Below are 16,562 nucleotides of genomic sequence, written 5' to 3'. Positions count from 1 at the left end.
ATTCAGTCAAAAGTCTCTTTCAAAAGGCTGAAACACTAGAATTAGCATAAGTAATATTTTGCAAGAAACAGCCTAGGTAACTGTCTCTTCCAGTAATCTATCAGGTCCAAGTCAACCACTAAAATGGGCAATTAGAACAAAAGCATCCTTTATGATTTCTCTTAGCTGTGGAGTATACCTCCTTTGTGTCTCCACTGAGACTATGTAATCAAAGAATTGCACAATATGAATGAACCTGTTATTCCCTAAGGTCATGAACGATACATGCCCCTGGAAGCTGGGGGGACACAGCAACCGCCCGCAGGCGGTGGTGTCGGTGGCAGGGGCATGATGGTGGTGAGCGGGGAGCTCCCACAGGTTGCTGCAGTGATGTCGTCAGCGGGGAAAGGTGGTGAGTGGCAACTGATGGTTGGCAACCACCCACAGACAAAACCAGCAGCGTTGGCAGCATCCAGAGGCAATCAGTGACTGCCTGCAGATGCTGCCAGCGGTGTCAGCAGTGAGGGGTGGCAAACGGAGACTGCCCACAGGCGCTGCCAGGAGTGTCGGCGGCAGCCAATTGCAGGGGGGTGCACGGTTAATCTCAGGGGTGCATGTGCACCTGCATGCACCCCCTCCATGTCGTCAATGCCTCAGGTACTCCTCACATACTGGTAGTTTTTTAGGAGCTTGATTTTAAGAATGCATTTGCCAATGTTCTAATTGGTTAGTGATAATGAATTTCCAAGAAGGCAGATATGCTACAAAATCTATTTATGAGAAAGATTTACAGCAAAAATCTGTTTCCCCTCTCTCTGGTAAAGATTCATGAATGAACTGGTTTACATAATATTTAAAGTAGAAAAGCTCCACTAAAACTTTCTCTTTACTCAAACTCTTTGACCCTTTCCTGAATACTAAAGAAGGTTGTTAATGTTTTCGCATTTTGTTTTTTTCACAATTTTCCACTTGGGTTCAACCAGAATGTTTTTCATAGAATCATAGAGCAGAGGGGAGGGGCCAGCCCTGCTGTGGAGCCCAGCCCAGCCCAGCCCAGCCCAGAGAGCATGTTGGGATTATGGTGGAGTCTGATTTATCTTAAACTAGCAAGGGGTCTGGGACAGGCATTGCATAAACTGGTTTGACCCAAATCAGTTAAGTCTGATACTACATTCAACCAGGTTTATCTCAAACTGGTTTCAGCCATTTTCAAACTGGTTTATCTGCACTGAACATTTGGTCTGTTATAAGTTTAAACCAGTTTCTGATCACTTAAAGTAGTTTATGTGTAATGTCTGTCCCTAGCCTTCGAGTTGAGTATAATATTTTTTGGTAGGCACTCTCTCTGCTCCCCCAAGCGTATAAGCCTCATTTTTGGACCAGAAAGGTTTACCTAAGTGCTTAAACCACTGAAGATTTTATTGAACAGACCAAATCAGCTGATGTCATTATTGCTGGTGTAGATATCTTAAAAATTAGCACTGGAGTTCTCTTTTCTTTTGGGCACATTCAAGGGAAAACTGTTAGTGTTTCTCAAGAATTTTTAAACTTTTAAAATATTTATAGTAATGAGATTTTACATAACTAAAGGAGCCTTCCTGAATTCTTGTGTAAGGGAAAGTAATTTCTGTGAATTACTTCTTTTCCTTTTGTATGATTTTTTCTAAAAAGCTTTAAAATAGTTGGAAGTATAGAAAACTTGATATTTATTTGATATTTGTTTGCTTGTTTATCTATTTCTTTATTTCAGCTTCTAGAAATTGAAATACAAAATATTTAATATTTATTTTCTTTCCATTTAAAATTATGCCAGTTTGAAACTATATAAAGGAATCTAACCTTTCTTTATTGCATTGGGACTTTTTAAAGAAAAAATGCTCCAGAAAAATAATCTTGTGACATCAGAATTGCTGTTTGCAGCCTCATTAATATCTTTATCAGTGTTTTGTGGGTGACTGTAGGTTTAAATTCTGCCTCAAGACATGATGACAGAGGGGTGGTTAAAGCATTTCACTATCACTTGTAAGGTCTGAGTTATGAGCCCTTTATTTAGATATGTGCCAAAGACTGCCCTGAGTTTATAGGATACCTCATCCAGGTATCCAGTCTCTGATGATGAGGTACCCAGTAAACTGGATTCAGGCTGGGGAATGAGAGGCAGCCAAATATGATGCTAGCTATGTCATTCTCCTGCATGTTGTTGGCTACAGAAACTGAAGTGTCTTAACCATGCTAACCATTATGAGCTTTGACTTCTGTCTGAGCTGATTCCTCTGAGTGCTTCAAGACAACCAGGAATAGTTTTTTTATGAAGAATATGGGTTTGCAGTAAGTTTTCTCTAATTAAAAACTGACAGCAGTATGCAAATACTTTGCCATAGTTCTGCTATATTACAGAATGAAGGCAGATCAGCGTGAACATTAATGACCATCTAAAAAATGTTCTGTGGACTGTTTTCTTAAAAGCAGGACAACCTCAGTGTCCGGTTTTACTTTGGATTTTTCATGGTTCATATGTATTTAGGAGCTCCTGATGCTTTTTTGGGGTTGACTTCAGGATGGTTGGGGTATTGTTAATATCATTCAGGTGTAGTTTACAATGCTCTTCTTCTGTGAGCTCCTGTAGAATTTTTGCCATTTTTGTGCAATTTATTATTTGGGACAGTATTATACTACTACCTGTCATAATGGTAGAAAAATACTAGTCCTTCTGGAGGTGCATGGGTACACGTGTGTTTTAATACAGATTATATAAGGACTGTTATATGCTTTCCTTGTTTATTTAAACAGCTAGACCAAGCAACCCTATCATTGTCATCACGTGAAGACTACGTTGATAACACCACAGAAGCTAAAGCTGTAAGTATTATTCACTTGAGCTTTGAGAAACCATTTGCCTATTAGAAAATTCTTCTTTTTTGATGTGCTTCAAACTGAGAATAGACACGGATTTTTTTTTTCTTTTCCTGCTTATGCATAACTACCATTAATTTAACTTCTTTTTCTGTTTCTTCAACATGTCATTCTTGCTCTTATACAATAGCAGTAAGAATTTACCTCTTCCTGCCTTTCCTCTGAAACAGTTTTGGCTTGGTTCAGTTGAAGTGCATGAGGCAGGTCAATCACGCCAAGTATCAATCTTGTAGCAAGCTCTAGTATTTTAGATCAACACTGTCAAATGCTTTTAGAGTTATTTTAGTCAGAGAATAAGGTCCTCAAATCAATTCCATGGTCTTCAAGCTCCTTTTCTTGCCATGACCCTTCCCTTTTGGTATACTCTGTCTCCTCACAACCGCTCAGAGATCCATCATAGAACCATGATAAGTCTGCAGCAACTTTTCTCTGGAGTCTAACTAGTCCACAATTGTGAATGAGTTGTAGTGTTCAAGTTTTCAGTAATTATGTTGATATCTGGCAACTACAACATCCTTTCCGCCAAGTATGATTGAAAAATATTTAATGTTCAACACTAAGAAATTATGACAAAGCTGAAAATAATCTACTAAACCTTTCTGTGGGGACAGTGGCCATTACTATCATCCATGTTATCCTTCCTCTCCCATATGCTTCCTGTTCCCTGATGGGCTAGTGAATTTTACAATGCCATTCCTCTGGCTAGGAAATATTGTAATCCATTTAACTATATTTTCAGACAGTGAAATATTGGTAGTTTATTGGAGTACACATTTATTCCTGGGGATTCTGTAGCCAGTAGGGTTCCATAAGACACCCTCCAGTCCTATCAGGAGATCTGGGATCTCCAAAATGACAAAGCCAAACTGGATGTGATGCATGAATTGTTGCAGCGGTGTCTTAGAAACATACATATATATTTAATAAATAAGCATGTGTTGTTTGTGTTGTCTATTAAACTGTCTCATTTCAACACAAGTGTCATTTTGTATGATCTGTAATTTGCAGTCCTTCCTTTCCTTTTTCAGGTCCTTGTGATAAGGTATTTAGCAGATATTTATATTTATGCTGTCACAACAATACCTGATGCAGGGTAATTTCCTGTTGCTTCCTGTCATGGAAATGAACTAATCTCAGAGAATGCTTGTTTTGCACTTGAAGTAGAGACCTAAATGCTGAATATTTTTCTTGAGTCTTTAGCTATGCTCTCTGATACTACTGGTACAGATGTGCTCAGAAGCAAATGCAACATTCATGCAATTCTTCTTTCCTTACAGTACAGAGATGCCTTCTTGCAGTTCATGGTTGATATAGCAGTACTTCTGGGTGCCAATGCAACACGAGCAGAGTCTGATATGAAGTCAGTTCTAAGGCTGGAAATTAAAATGGCTGAGGTTAGTAATTTTCTAATGTGTGATCACAGCTAACTGCTAGAAAAGGTGCATTAAGAGAAGAAATAGCATATTAAAATAGCACAAAAGGAAGCCATTACCTTAACAGCTTTTGTAATTATATTTCTTGGAAGGTGTTGTGGAAGGGTAGGGCAAATACAAAAAAGAAAAGCCTGAAGCAAGCCTCTTGTATTAGTAAATGGTTTAACTCATTTTTTGTTCTAAAGAAAATAACCATATTAGTAAATTCCATTTTTTAAATCTGAAACTAATAATTATTAGTTATTGTATTTTGATATAGGCTGTTTTAGCCATATGTCCCCTGTTGTGCAGTGAGATACTCTTATAACTAATTCTTCTGAAAAAGCTTGACAAGTAATTGTATGCCATTACGAATTATTACATGTTGTCAAACAATTTTATGGCTAGCCATCCTCCTGGCATTTTTTATTTTATTTTTTTTGCTATCTCGAAGAATTTTATCTCCCTCTGAGTTGTTGGGGCCTTCTTGTTTGACAAAGCTAATTGTCCCACAATTGCACAATCAATGTTCCAATTGAAATTGCTTTCAGCATTTGGCTAGGATGGAAAAACAGATATCTAGTTGAACCTATCTAGGAAGTGTGGAGGCTGCATGGACCAACAATCTTTGTTCTAAAATGGAATATTAAAGAAAGGATCTTCCCTTCTCTTCTCTCCTCCTGCCCACAACACTAGGAGTAGAGATCAATAATCTTAATGTTGAAAGCAGAGGCAGGCTAAATATGGCAGCAGAGTGAAGTGGGACATAGGTATTTCCAACTGGAAGGATGGAGTTTACAGTAATACTGGATTTAGCTCTCTATGGCCCCTGCCACATGATACACTTGAGATGTGATTAACCAATTAATCATGCCTTAAGTTGTGACCCAGCCACACATTCAACAAATTAATGGTGTGGTAAAACGAGGAATAAATCACCAAGTTATTCCACAAAAAATGTGTAGTAACTTTGTGGCTCATTCCCATTATGCCATTAATCGACGCGGTAACCAGGTGCTCCCCTGTGGCTGGGCATCCTGTCAGCTGTCTGGGTGCAGTTGCTGGTGTGCCCCATGTACTTGCATGGCTGGGACTCCTATTAGTTGATGGGGCCTGTAGCCATGGGAGCTCATGAAGTGCATGTGAACTCCCAACTGTGGAAATACCTGGGAGTGGGGAAAAACTGGGGAAATACCCCAGTGGCTCTGAGCCCTATCAGCTATGGGCTTGCAGCTGTGGGAATAATGAGGTTCCCCTGCAGCTGCAAGCCCTATCATGATCCTGGGCTCCCCTGGCACTGTCAATAAGGTGTGATTGGGTCTGATGTGCAATTCCACAGTCATGACACCTGCATGCACATGAGGCATAGCAGGAGGCATGATTGTGTAGATCATGCATCAGATCCTATCACGTCCTTATCTGAATATCTGGCAGGGGCCTATCATCCCCCTCATGGGCACCACTTAAGAGGGCCAGAAATCATGCAGGATTTTTGATTTGTGGGGTCAGATTGACTTCAAGATTTGACTAAACCGATTTATGCCACATACTGAGCATTGAGCCCTCAGAGTTCCTGACTGTCCTAATGAGGGATAGAAATTTGCAACCTGTTGGGATTGCCAGTTGACTTGGGGAATGGTTGTAGGCTAACATAACCTTTGTGGTGGCCCTGTGCATTTTGACCTCCAGATCTATATGGCCACATGCTTTTTGCAGGAGTTTTGCTCCTGGTAGTTGCACATTTTGCTGGTGTTTCAATTAGTGTCCTTGTGTTAGTGGTGGAAAACTAGCTTAAATTAGGGCTGCCCCCTCAAAACTGCCATAGAGTTTGAGGTTTCTGTACACTGTTGTGGAGGGCAGCCATCTGTCTGCCTCCTCTCATGTGGATTAAGTAAGTACTCTGCTTACAAAAGCTCTGATTTAGTTAGTCTGTAAAGGTACATATCTACCCTGTCTTCTGCCTGATTTTAGACTAACACAGGTAACTACTGTCTGTATCCTCTCAAGTGGACCATGGGACCTATGGACAATAGCAGAGAGGCGTCTTGTGAAGTATCTATACCTTGCCTTTGACCTAGGCCTCCTCACTTTCACATGCACCTTTTTAATCCAGTTGTGTTGATTGTTGATGCTACTGTTAACAGAAGGCTTTGTAGAACTTGGGGTGATCTGGGAGTAGTGATAAGGGTTAGACTTTGGAGACAGTCCCTTACAAGGGAATGTCTTACAACTTGAGAAATTTGAACATGACCTTGGGGGGAATCAAGATGGAGGAAAACCATGCTGTGGTATCATTAAAGGTCTGTTCTCTTCCTCCTTCATAGTTGTCATTGGTCACTGCGGGACCTAAATTATTACACTGAGATGGTAGTTATAATGAGCATTCATTCTGTCCATGAAGGAAAAAAATACTTTTTTATTAAACCCAATATATAAAGTCAAATGTTCAGCTTTACTTATTTTTTTTCAAGATAACCTCTTGTAAAATTCCATTGCTTTTAATGAGAACATCCTATTGTATCTCAATATATAAAGCAAGAAGTATTTATTCTATTCTTTACTGCTGCTGTCAATGGATGCATTGTTCCAGAAATTTCTTTGATAAAGACCTACAGATTTTTGTCATTGATTTAAGTGCCTGTGTGAAGCTGCCATTTCATAGATGAAATGGACCATAACAGCCCTCAGGGTGAATAATGCACATTCAACTATAAAACAAATAGCATAGCTGATAATTAGCCAATCTCTCTCTAAAAGAACCAATTTCCATAAACCCTCCCCCACATATATAAAGAGGCAAGTCCAATGACTCTGTTATCCAATCTAATAAGCTCAATGGGCTTTATATATATGTTTATATATTTTATATACATTTCTTAATGTGGCTTTAAGGCAAGCTGTAGATTTCATTGCATTTTAGGCTCTTAATAAATACAGTATCAGGGAGCATCTACGCATGTTATTAATGCACTTGAATAAATTCTGGTGCAGTTTGGGCTGGAGTTTATAGCTCCCAGGTGCAGTGTTTACACGTGTGCCTGGGACCACAGCACATTGAGTCAGGGCATGCAGTTCTGGCTGGCAGGGAGCCTAGGAAGTCAGCCTGCCAGCCTGAAGCTGCTCCACCCCAACTCAGTGTGCGGCTGAGGGGCTAGCTGGGGCACAAGGGTGCCATAGTGCAGGGCTAGCTGGCAGGCAGCTCCCTGCATTGTAACACCCTCATGCTTCAGCCATCCCTGGTCACTGTTTACATATATATTATGATACACTAAATAACTCCACCATAGGAGTAGTACTTATGTCAGGCAGTACTATCCTACAGCAGAGTTAAGTAGTTTACTGTGGCCAAATTGTGCTGCACATGTAGACGGTGATGCTTTACTGTGAAGCTAAGAAGTCAACTCCACAGTAAAGTTCATGTGTAGATCCCCCCTCCCCCCATATTCATTTTTAAGTGAACTTCATGGGGAGTACATGCCCAGGGAGCAGGACAACAGTTGGAATGGAAAGAAAATATTTCAGAGATCAGGTCTTACAATGATGGATGAAATGGAATTTTTAGGGACAATTAGGAGGTATGTTGGGAAACCAAGATTTCCAGTAGCTTTAGATGAATGGACCATATACAGCAACAAGCAGCATTTCCTGAAGGAAGAAAGCAAAGGGTGCAATAATTTAAAGATTTCTCAGACTAATACATGTAAGAATGGAACACAATGGGATTTTAAGGAGGAGGGAGTGGGACAACTTCAGGAATCAGAGTCCATGGGAGTAGCTGAGACAATAAAAAAGATGGAGAGTGGAGTTGGAGATCAACTTAAACCTCTTTCAGTATGGCTTGAGGAATAGTAAAAAAACCCCAGAGAAATTTAGCATACAAGTTTAGATTGGAAAACTGCCAAGTCTGGAGTCACCATCCATGTCCTGTTCAATTTCACTGGGGTCCAAAGTATCAAATTTACCTTAGAGTTGGGGTGAAACAAGCATCTACCAGCATCCAACCCCCACTTGAAATCTGAGAAAATTTTCAACTGGCTCTGTACATTGTAGTTGCTCATTGTTTCTATTTTAAGCCAAACTAAGATGCTGAATATGCATAATCTTCCTCTTTTATGAATGCCTCTACTTTTACTCTTTCATTTCTTTGTATCTAGATATTTTGAGCTGGAATGAACTTCTAGTTTAATTCATAGAGCATTAGTGATCCAAATTCTACTATCACTTATGGTGGTAGGAATCCAAATTAATGTACTCGGGATTAAACCTGGTTTTGGCCTAATGGGCATTTTTACATGTCTGCCGGGGGTGGGGGGAATGCTTTAAAGTGCACAGAGTGTCTCATGTATCAGCATCCCCACGCTTTAAAATGGTGGCGGGGGTGTTTTGCCAATGACACCAAACTCTGGGGTAAAGCATCCACACTTGAGGACAGGAGGGTGATTCAAGTGGATCTTGGCAGGCTCATGAAATGGGCAGACGAGAACCTGATGGTGTTTAACACCAAAAAAATGCAAGGTTCTCCACGTTGGGAGGAAAAACCTGCAGCATGCTTATAGGCTCGGCAGTGCTACGCTGGTTAGCACTACAGATGAAAGGGACTTAGGGGTCATGGTTGACCACAAGATGAACATGAGCCTTCAGTGTGATGCTGTGGCTAGTAAAGCGAGCAAAACACTGGATTGCATCCATAGATGCTTCTCAAGCAAATCCCGGGACGTCATTCTCCCCCTGTACTCGGCCTTGCTGAGGCCGCAGCTGGAGTACTGCATCCAGTTTTGGGCTCCACAATTGAAAAAGGATGTGGAGAAGCTTGAGAGACTCCAGAGAAGAGCCACGCGCATGATCAGAGGTCAGGAAAACAGACCTTATGAAGAAAGGCTGAGAGCCATGGGGCTCTTCAGCCTGGAAAAGTGCAGGCTCAGGGTTGATCTGGTGGCCACCTATAAGTTTATCAGGGGTGCTCATCAGGATCTGGGGGAACGTCTGTTCACACAAGATCAAATGGTCACAAACTCCGCCACGATTGATTCAGGCTGGACATAAAAAAGAACTTCTTCACTGTCCGAGCCCCCAAGGTTTGGAATAAACTGCCGCCAGAGGTGGTTCAAGCACCTACTTTGAATGCCTTCAAGACACATTTGGATGCTTATCTTGCTGGGATCCTATGATCCCTGCTGACTTCCTGCCCTTGGGGCAGGGGGTTGGACTCGATGATCCTCCGGGGTCCCTTCCAGCCCAAATGTCTATGAAATAACTATGAAATACTTAAAGCTTGTCAAATGAGCACAGAGCTTTGATGAGCTTTAGATAAAGCACCCCTACCACCATTTTGAAGTGTGAGGATGCTGATACATGAGAAGCAGAGGCTGGCTGGAGTCTGCTAATTAGCATGCTTCAGTAGACTCTATTAATCAAGTCTGCTCTGATGTACTGTAATTAGAGCTCATCTAAGCAGCCTCCCAGAATGTGTGTAGGCACCCACTGTGTTTAAAGAAAGAAAATATAGGATGGTGAAAAGAAATGGAGTTAGTTTTAAAATATGGCTCATGGTAGCTGACATCTCTTTCTGAGATTTGGGAGGCAGTTATTTGCTTTGATTTTTTTTTTTTTTTGCTTCAGCTGTCATATTAAATAGTTCTATGGGCAAATATGATGGAAATAAATAATGTGAGAGGATTTCTTAGGAGATCTTTTTTTTTCCTTTATGTTCTCCAGATTATGATTCCATACGAAAATCGAACCAGTGAGAATATGTACAATAAAATGAATATTTCAGAACTTAGTACCATGATCCCAGAGGTGGGTGAAGTTTTTGAAAAATTACTCTATTAATTCTGATGTATATAATTTCCTGTAGAAAATTAAAAGTGCTTCCACTATGCAGAAGGAAACACTTTAAATGAATATCAGTAGAAAATAATTGCTGTTACTTTCAATACAGCTTCCTCTCTGCTGCAGTTTCAAAGTATTCACACGGATGAGGTACATTTTTTTCTAACTTTTAAATTGGTAACATCCCCTCAGCCACTAAAAAGAACCTTACAAATTCATCACTGTGTGTTCATCTCTATTTGTAAACTGTATTAATTAAGCCTTTGTTTGTTCTTTTAGTTTGACTGGCTGGGGTACATCAAGAAGGTGATTGACATCAGACTCTATCCTGATCTTAAAGACATTGGTCCTTCTGAAAAAGTGATTGTCCGTGCACCCCAATACTTCAAAGATTTATTCAGAATCCTGGAAAATGAGAGGAAAAAGTAAGGGTTATATGATGGTGTCATTTTAATGGGCCTTTCAGGTGCCTTCCAGCATCTCCTCAGATCAAGTCTTTATGCAGGCATTCAGTTTTACATGAATAAGGGCATTAGGCCCCATGTGTAGTACGGCCATTTTCAAATTTCAAACAGTTTCTTTGTTGAAAAAAAAATGCTGCTTCAATGAGGCCAGCACTTGATGGTACATTCAATACATCCATGTAAAAATAGACCTGATTGTCCTTGGCCTTGCATCTGATGTAGTCTTTTACCTTTGTGGGATGTATTAAGTGCTTCCTTCACAGAGCAGTAAAGCTGGGAGGGACTTCAAGAGATCATTTAGTCGAACCTGCTACCTTGGCATTATTAGTACCATGCTCTAACTGCCTGAGCTACAATGGGAGCAGCTTTGTATGAAAGGATGGAAGATCGGACCCGTCCAGGAGCATAACTAAGGGGAGTTACTTATGCTAACTCAACAGCCCCAGGCACTGACATGGTGGGCAGGGGACAGCATAAAAATAACAGCCACCAACAGCAGCACTGAATTTCCCTGCTATGCCTCTGGGCCCTTCCTTTAGTGAACACAGTATGTGCTCAGATTTTGTCCCATTCTGCAATGTTTTTTTATGATGAAAGCTCCCTAAGGAGTTTATGAATTACCCTGCTGCTTTTTGAGCTGTTTGTTAATGAATGCCTTTTGCAGTCCACTTTTTTTAGCTTGAATTTCTTTCAAAAAATGAGTTATTGCTAATAATACAGTCACATTTTTTGGTCACAATATGTCAAACAAATCATATTCCTATCAGCTGAGAAACACTAGAATAGTACAGAGAATTTTAAACCTTTAAAAACATTCAGAATACTTGTAAAAATATCATGCAGGTCAGACAGTGCCAAAAATAAAAATAATTTCCAACTCCCAATAATCGGGGATCCTTTAATTTAACCAGTTCAAACTAATGCCTTCGCAGCACTTCTGATTCATGCTGTTGAACAATGTCTTTGCTTTGGACCCAATTCTCCTTTGCTTTGTGCTTCATAAAGACAGTTAAGAAAGTGAAAAGTGGGGGTGGAAATGCTGATTTGGTAGCAGTTTACACCTACTCTGCAGTGCTCTGAATGAGAGCATAGGTAGCAGGAGCGCACTGAAGAATCAATCCATCAGTGGCTGTTTTGGCATTCCTATGGACATTCATAGATGTTAGGGTCGGAAGGGACCTGAATAGATCATCGAGTCCCACCCCCTGCATAGGCAGGAAAGAGTGCTGGGTCTAGATGACCCCAGCTAGATGCATATCCAACCTCCTCTTGAAGACCCCCAGGGTAGGGGAGAGCACCACCTCCCTTGGGAGCCCGTTCCAAACCTTGGCCACTCGAACTGTGAAGAAGTTCTTCCTAATGTCCAATCTAAATCTGCTGTCTGCTAGCTTGTGGCCATTATTTCTTGTAACCCCCGAGGGCGCCTTGGTGAATAAAACCTCACCAATTCCCTTCTGTGCCCCCGTGATGAACTTAAAGGCAGTCACAAGGTCGCCTCTCAACCTTCTCTTGTGGAGGCTGAAAAGGTCCAGTTTCTCTAGTCTCTCCTCGTAGGGCTTGGTCTGCAGGCCCTTGACCATACGAGTTGCCCTTCTCTGGACCCTCTCCAGGTTATCCGCATCCCTCTTGAAGTGTGGTGCCCAGAATTGCACGCAGTACTCCAACTGCGGTCTGACCAGCGCCCGATAGAGGGGAAGTATCACCTCCTTGGATCTATTCGTCATGCATCTGCTGATGCACGATAAAGTGCCATTGGCTTTTCTGATGGCTTCGTCACACTGCCGATTCATGTTCATCTTGGAGTCCACTAGGACTCCAAGATCCCTTTCCACTTCCGTGCTACCCAGCAGGTCATTTCCTAGGCAGTAGGTGTGCTGGACATTTTTCCTCCCTAGGTGCAGCACTTTGCATTTCTCCTTGTTGAATTGCATTGTATAATAGTATTGTATAATACATGTATTGTATACTAGGGCTGTACGAAAGAGCACCATTTCGTTTCGACTTCCATTTTGCCGTTTCAGAGGGACAGTGTTTCATTTCAAGTTTTGTTTCATTTCAAAGTGCTGTTCCGTTTCATTTCGTTGAAACTGTTTCACTGTTTCGAAGCTGTTTTAATGTTTTGCCCATAGGCTATAACGCAGAATCACAAAACTGCCTATAACTTTGTCATTTCATGCCTGTTTTGAATCCAAACAGCAGGGAGGGTAGCATCTACTGAAGCCACAAGGCTTGTCAAGTTTCAAGGAATTAGGTGCAGGGGTTTCTGGAAAACTGCATCTCAAACTGTTCAGAGCAAAACTCATGTCACTTTTAAGTGTGAAGGTACACGGGGGTGAAAACTGCAGGGATAGTAGCCCCTGTTGAGGACACAGTCTGCCAGGTTTCAAGGAGATAGGTGTAAGGGTTTCTGGGAAACTTCACCTCAAGCTGCTGACAAGCAAAACTCGTGACGTGTGACTGTGTGTGTGTGTGTGTGTGTGTGTGTGTGTGTGTGTGTGTGCGCACGCGCTAAGGTGCAGCTGTTTTTCTGTCCCTCCCCCAGAGCACTGGGGTTGGAAGGGACCTCAGGAAAGGATGAAAGGATGACAGTCATTGGCCAGCTACACAATCAATATGAGAGCATTCCTTTCCCACCTCTTTCCCCTCCCTCTCCCAACTTTGTGTCCCTGCAGGCAAGCCCAGCTTTGAAACTTGAAATGTTTCGAGTGCCCTTGTTTTGTTTCGAGGCTGTTTCGAAGCCTTTTGTTTCATTTCGATTTTACTGTTTCGAGCTTGAAATGAGTTGAAACAGCATTGAAACAAAACACCTGGCGAAATTTTGCACAGCCCTATTGTATAAGTATAAAGCAGCAGAAGTTTTACTGGTACTTAAGGGCTCCATCCCGAAGTTGCTGGAGGGACTAGGTCCACTGTGTTAGGAGTTAATGAGTGCCTAACATTTCTGCAGGGACACAGCAGGAGGCATGGAAAAAAGCCTAACTTGCTTTCTGAGGCTGGCATATTATTGGGACAGAATTGCAGTATCTGGATTCATGGGAGTCCAAGAACTTCTTCCTAACTACTTACTTCTCTTGGGCACATGGCACCCATTCTTCCACAACCTGCACACTGACACTTAAGATTGGTAGCAGTTTGTGGGAGTCCTCAGTACAGAGCTGTCTGAAGTGCACAATAGTAAACAGCACATAAACTGTTCTAAAGAGCTACGGTGTAGCAACATAAAGCTTTTTTCTTTTCTTTTTTTAACTACTTGTAATGATTACTGTTTAGAATGTCACAATTTGCTCTAGAAGTTGCATTATTATCTGGTTTGGGAAAATTAGTAGCAGGAATGAAAACTGTATTTTTCCCCTTTCACAAATGTCAATTCCTATCCCTATAATACAGTCTTTAAATCTGCCTAAATGTGAAATTAAGAGTCAGGTTTTCTATAGTAAAATCCCATTTCTCAACCTCAAAAAGCTGTTTAAAAGGTGAAATTAATGAAAGCTGCATGGATTTGATTTAAGATTGTTCCAGTAAATATTTCTGCTGATCAGTTCCCCATTTCAATCCAAAGTCTCATTCTAGTGATTATAATGAGAATTAATTTCCAAATCACTTCAGGAGATACAATATCATGAGTACAGACAATTACATTTTTATGAGTATTTCCCCAGGGTGTCAAAAGAGGATTTCACTTTAACTGAGTTCAGATTTCTTGCCAGTCACAACATTTTTATTATTATTATTAATTCACTGTTTTGTCATCCAGTGCCCCAGGGCAAGAATCTGATTTTACAAGGTGCTGCAGAAATGCAGAACAAAAAGATGGCCTCGGCCCCAGAGAGCTGACAATCTAAGTATGTTATTTTTTCAGGTAGAGGTAAAAGCAGTTTAAAATATAATGAGGCAAGCGTTTCTATGGGTGATAAGTTTTATTGGTTCAACTACATAGTTAGGAGAGATTTAGCTGAGCTTTCACGCATAAAGTACCTGAAGTAGAACAGTGGTCCGTGCAAAACTCCATTCCTCTTGCCTATTTTCTGGACCAGCTACAACATCACTCTGGCACTATGTTTAAAATAAATTATCCATTTTGAGAACAGAAGCAATTTCCTACAATGTTAAGTGACAAATCACACCGGCTAAATATTAAATGTTGGATAATGATGATTAAAAGAAAAATTCACAAAAAACTGAGCTATCCGTGTATTAAAATTTTCTCCCAGAGCACTCATTAAACAATTTTGGATAGCAAACAAGTTCATTAGTATTGCATTCTGAAAGGAGACAGCAGACAAACAGGATTAGCAGCTCAATACACTGATTGAATTCTTCACAGGTAGTTGCTCATTCAGCTCAAATCAATATACACCTTGCTGTGTAACACAGTAACGTCATCTCCTATGCTCAAGTTATTGTGTGTCATATGCTGTGGGACTTTGGGCATGCATACGTTGCAGTCATCATTGCAGTGACTGCAGAGCAGTATAGACGTGCTCAAACTAACTTTAAACTAGCTGGGGGCAGTCTAGCCATGGCAACATGGAGCTCTCAGTGCAAGCTAATTTAGCCATCTCTATAACTATAATGCACGGGTATCCTGAGAAAGTTTTCTATATAAGGAATTGGTTAATTCCACAATATATATTTATATTTTCTTAGGGAAGGAATAGTTACATGCATAACACAAGAGTAATAGATCTAACTACAATTCTTTGTAATCATCATTACTAGCCTAACTCAGGAACTGGTTTTGTGTTGCTTATCATTCTAATTTTGCAAAAGACAAGTAACGCATTTGGAAACCTTGGCTAGGTTGCAAACTTACCATACCTGGCAGCAAGGCTCTCAAACATGCTGCCCTGCAGTATGCCTGCTGTAATGATAAAAGTTATAATTTAGAGATGCTCCCTTACTTATAAGACTATAGAAGTTGGGAATTGGAAGATGGTCCCTCAGTTCCGGTAGTCAATTAGAGGAAGATAGAGGGTCTTTAGTGGTTGCATACTGCACCACAGTTAGTTTGTTGCTTAATGGCTTTCATTCATGTATGCCTGTGTTTACTGAACCCTGGACATGTCTACACAAGACACTTTACTGTGGAGCTGACTAACTAGCTCCACAATAAAGCATCACTGTCTACATGTGCACTGCTATTAGGCCAGAGTAGGGTTACTATATGTCTGGATTTTCCCTGACATGTCCTCTTTTTGGATCCTTTAATCTTCATCCTGATGTTTTTTTTTAAATCTGAACAAATGTCAGGGATTTTGCTTAGCTCTGCTGGTGGGAGCAAGGGGAGGGCAGTTGGAGGCATGGGCACCACGTGCGAGTGTGTACACAGATGCATGTGACTGGCATGCAGCCAGACAGGGTGGTGGGAGCATCCTTGGCAACTGGACACAGGCAAGTTGCGGGGGGGGAGGGTTGGAGGGCCAGGGCTTGAGGACTGTCCAGGGGATGTGTGTGGTAGGGGTGTATGGAGAAGATGGGTATGTTTGGGGGCCAGAGCCTGCTGGTGCTGGGGGAAGCTGTTTGGGGTCTGGGGCTGTAGTGGGGTGGCGGGGAGGTACCTGACTGTCCAGCAGTGGAAGGGGGGGCCCTTAGGGGGCAGCGGGGAGCTCTGTGGCTGGGTCAGCAACACCGGGGTTGGTACCCATGCTTGCAGGGGTGGAGAGACCAGGAGATGCTGCCTGGGGAGGAGGGGTGGCGTGGCTAGGCCACTTGGAGCAGCGTGGGAACCCCAGCCCAGGGAACAGGGTGCCACAGGCCTCCTCTCTTTTTCCCTTCCACCCACATTGGGGCTGGACTTGCTCCACTGCTGCCCACAAGAATTGGAGCCACTGCACTCTGGCCCAGTTGGGACAGGGGCATCTGGAGGCTGGGGGGAGCAGGGGACTGTGGGTCAGGAGTGATGGGCACCGGCAGGGCTGGGGTGGGCAGGCTGTGGCTTGGAAATGGGGGCATGGAGGGGTGG

General features: G+C 41.8%; 1 protein-coding gene across 2 annotated transcripts in view; it reads left to right on the top strand.

Annotated features, from left to right (window-relative positions):
* Window positions 1–16,562, top strand: part of PHEX (phosphate regulating endopeptidase X-linked) — a 176,973-nt gene that overhangs the window by 49,047 nt on the left and 111,364 nt on the right. For both annotated transcript variants that reach the window (XM_006260602.4, XM_059720851.1), the window contains 4 exons: window positions 2,770–2,838; window positions 4,170–4,286; window positions 10,020–10,103; window positions 10,416–10,561. In XM_006260602.4, the coding sequence (XP_006260664.1) occupies window positions 2,770–2,838; window positions 4,170–4,286; window positions 10,020–10,103; window positions 10,416–10,561 (416 nt within the window). The remainder of the gene's footprint in view (window positions 1–2,769; window positions 2,839–4,169; window positions 4,287–10,019; window positions 10,104–10,415; window positions 10,562–16,562) is intronic.

This window comes from Alligator mississippiensis, chromosome 1 (assembly GCF_030867095.1).
Source record: "Alligator mississippiensis isolate rAllMis1 chromosome 1, rAllMis1, whole genome shotgun sequence".
Lineage (NCBI taxonomy): Eukaryota > Metazoa > Chordata > Crocodylia > Alligatoridae > Alligator > Alligator mississippiensis.
Note: the sequence above shows the minus strand (reverse complement) of the source record. Positions and strands in the feature narration are given on the sequence as shown.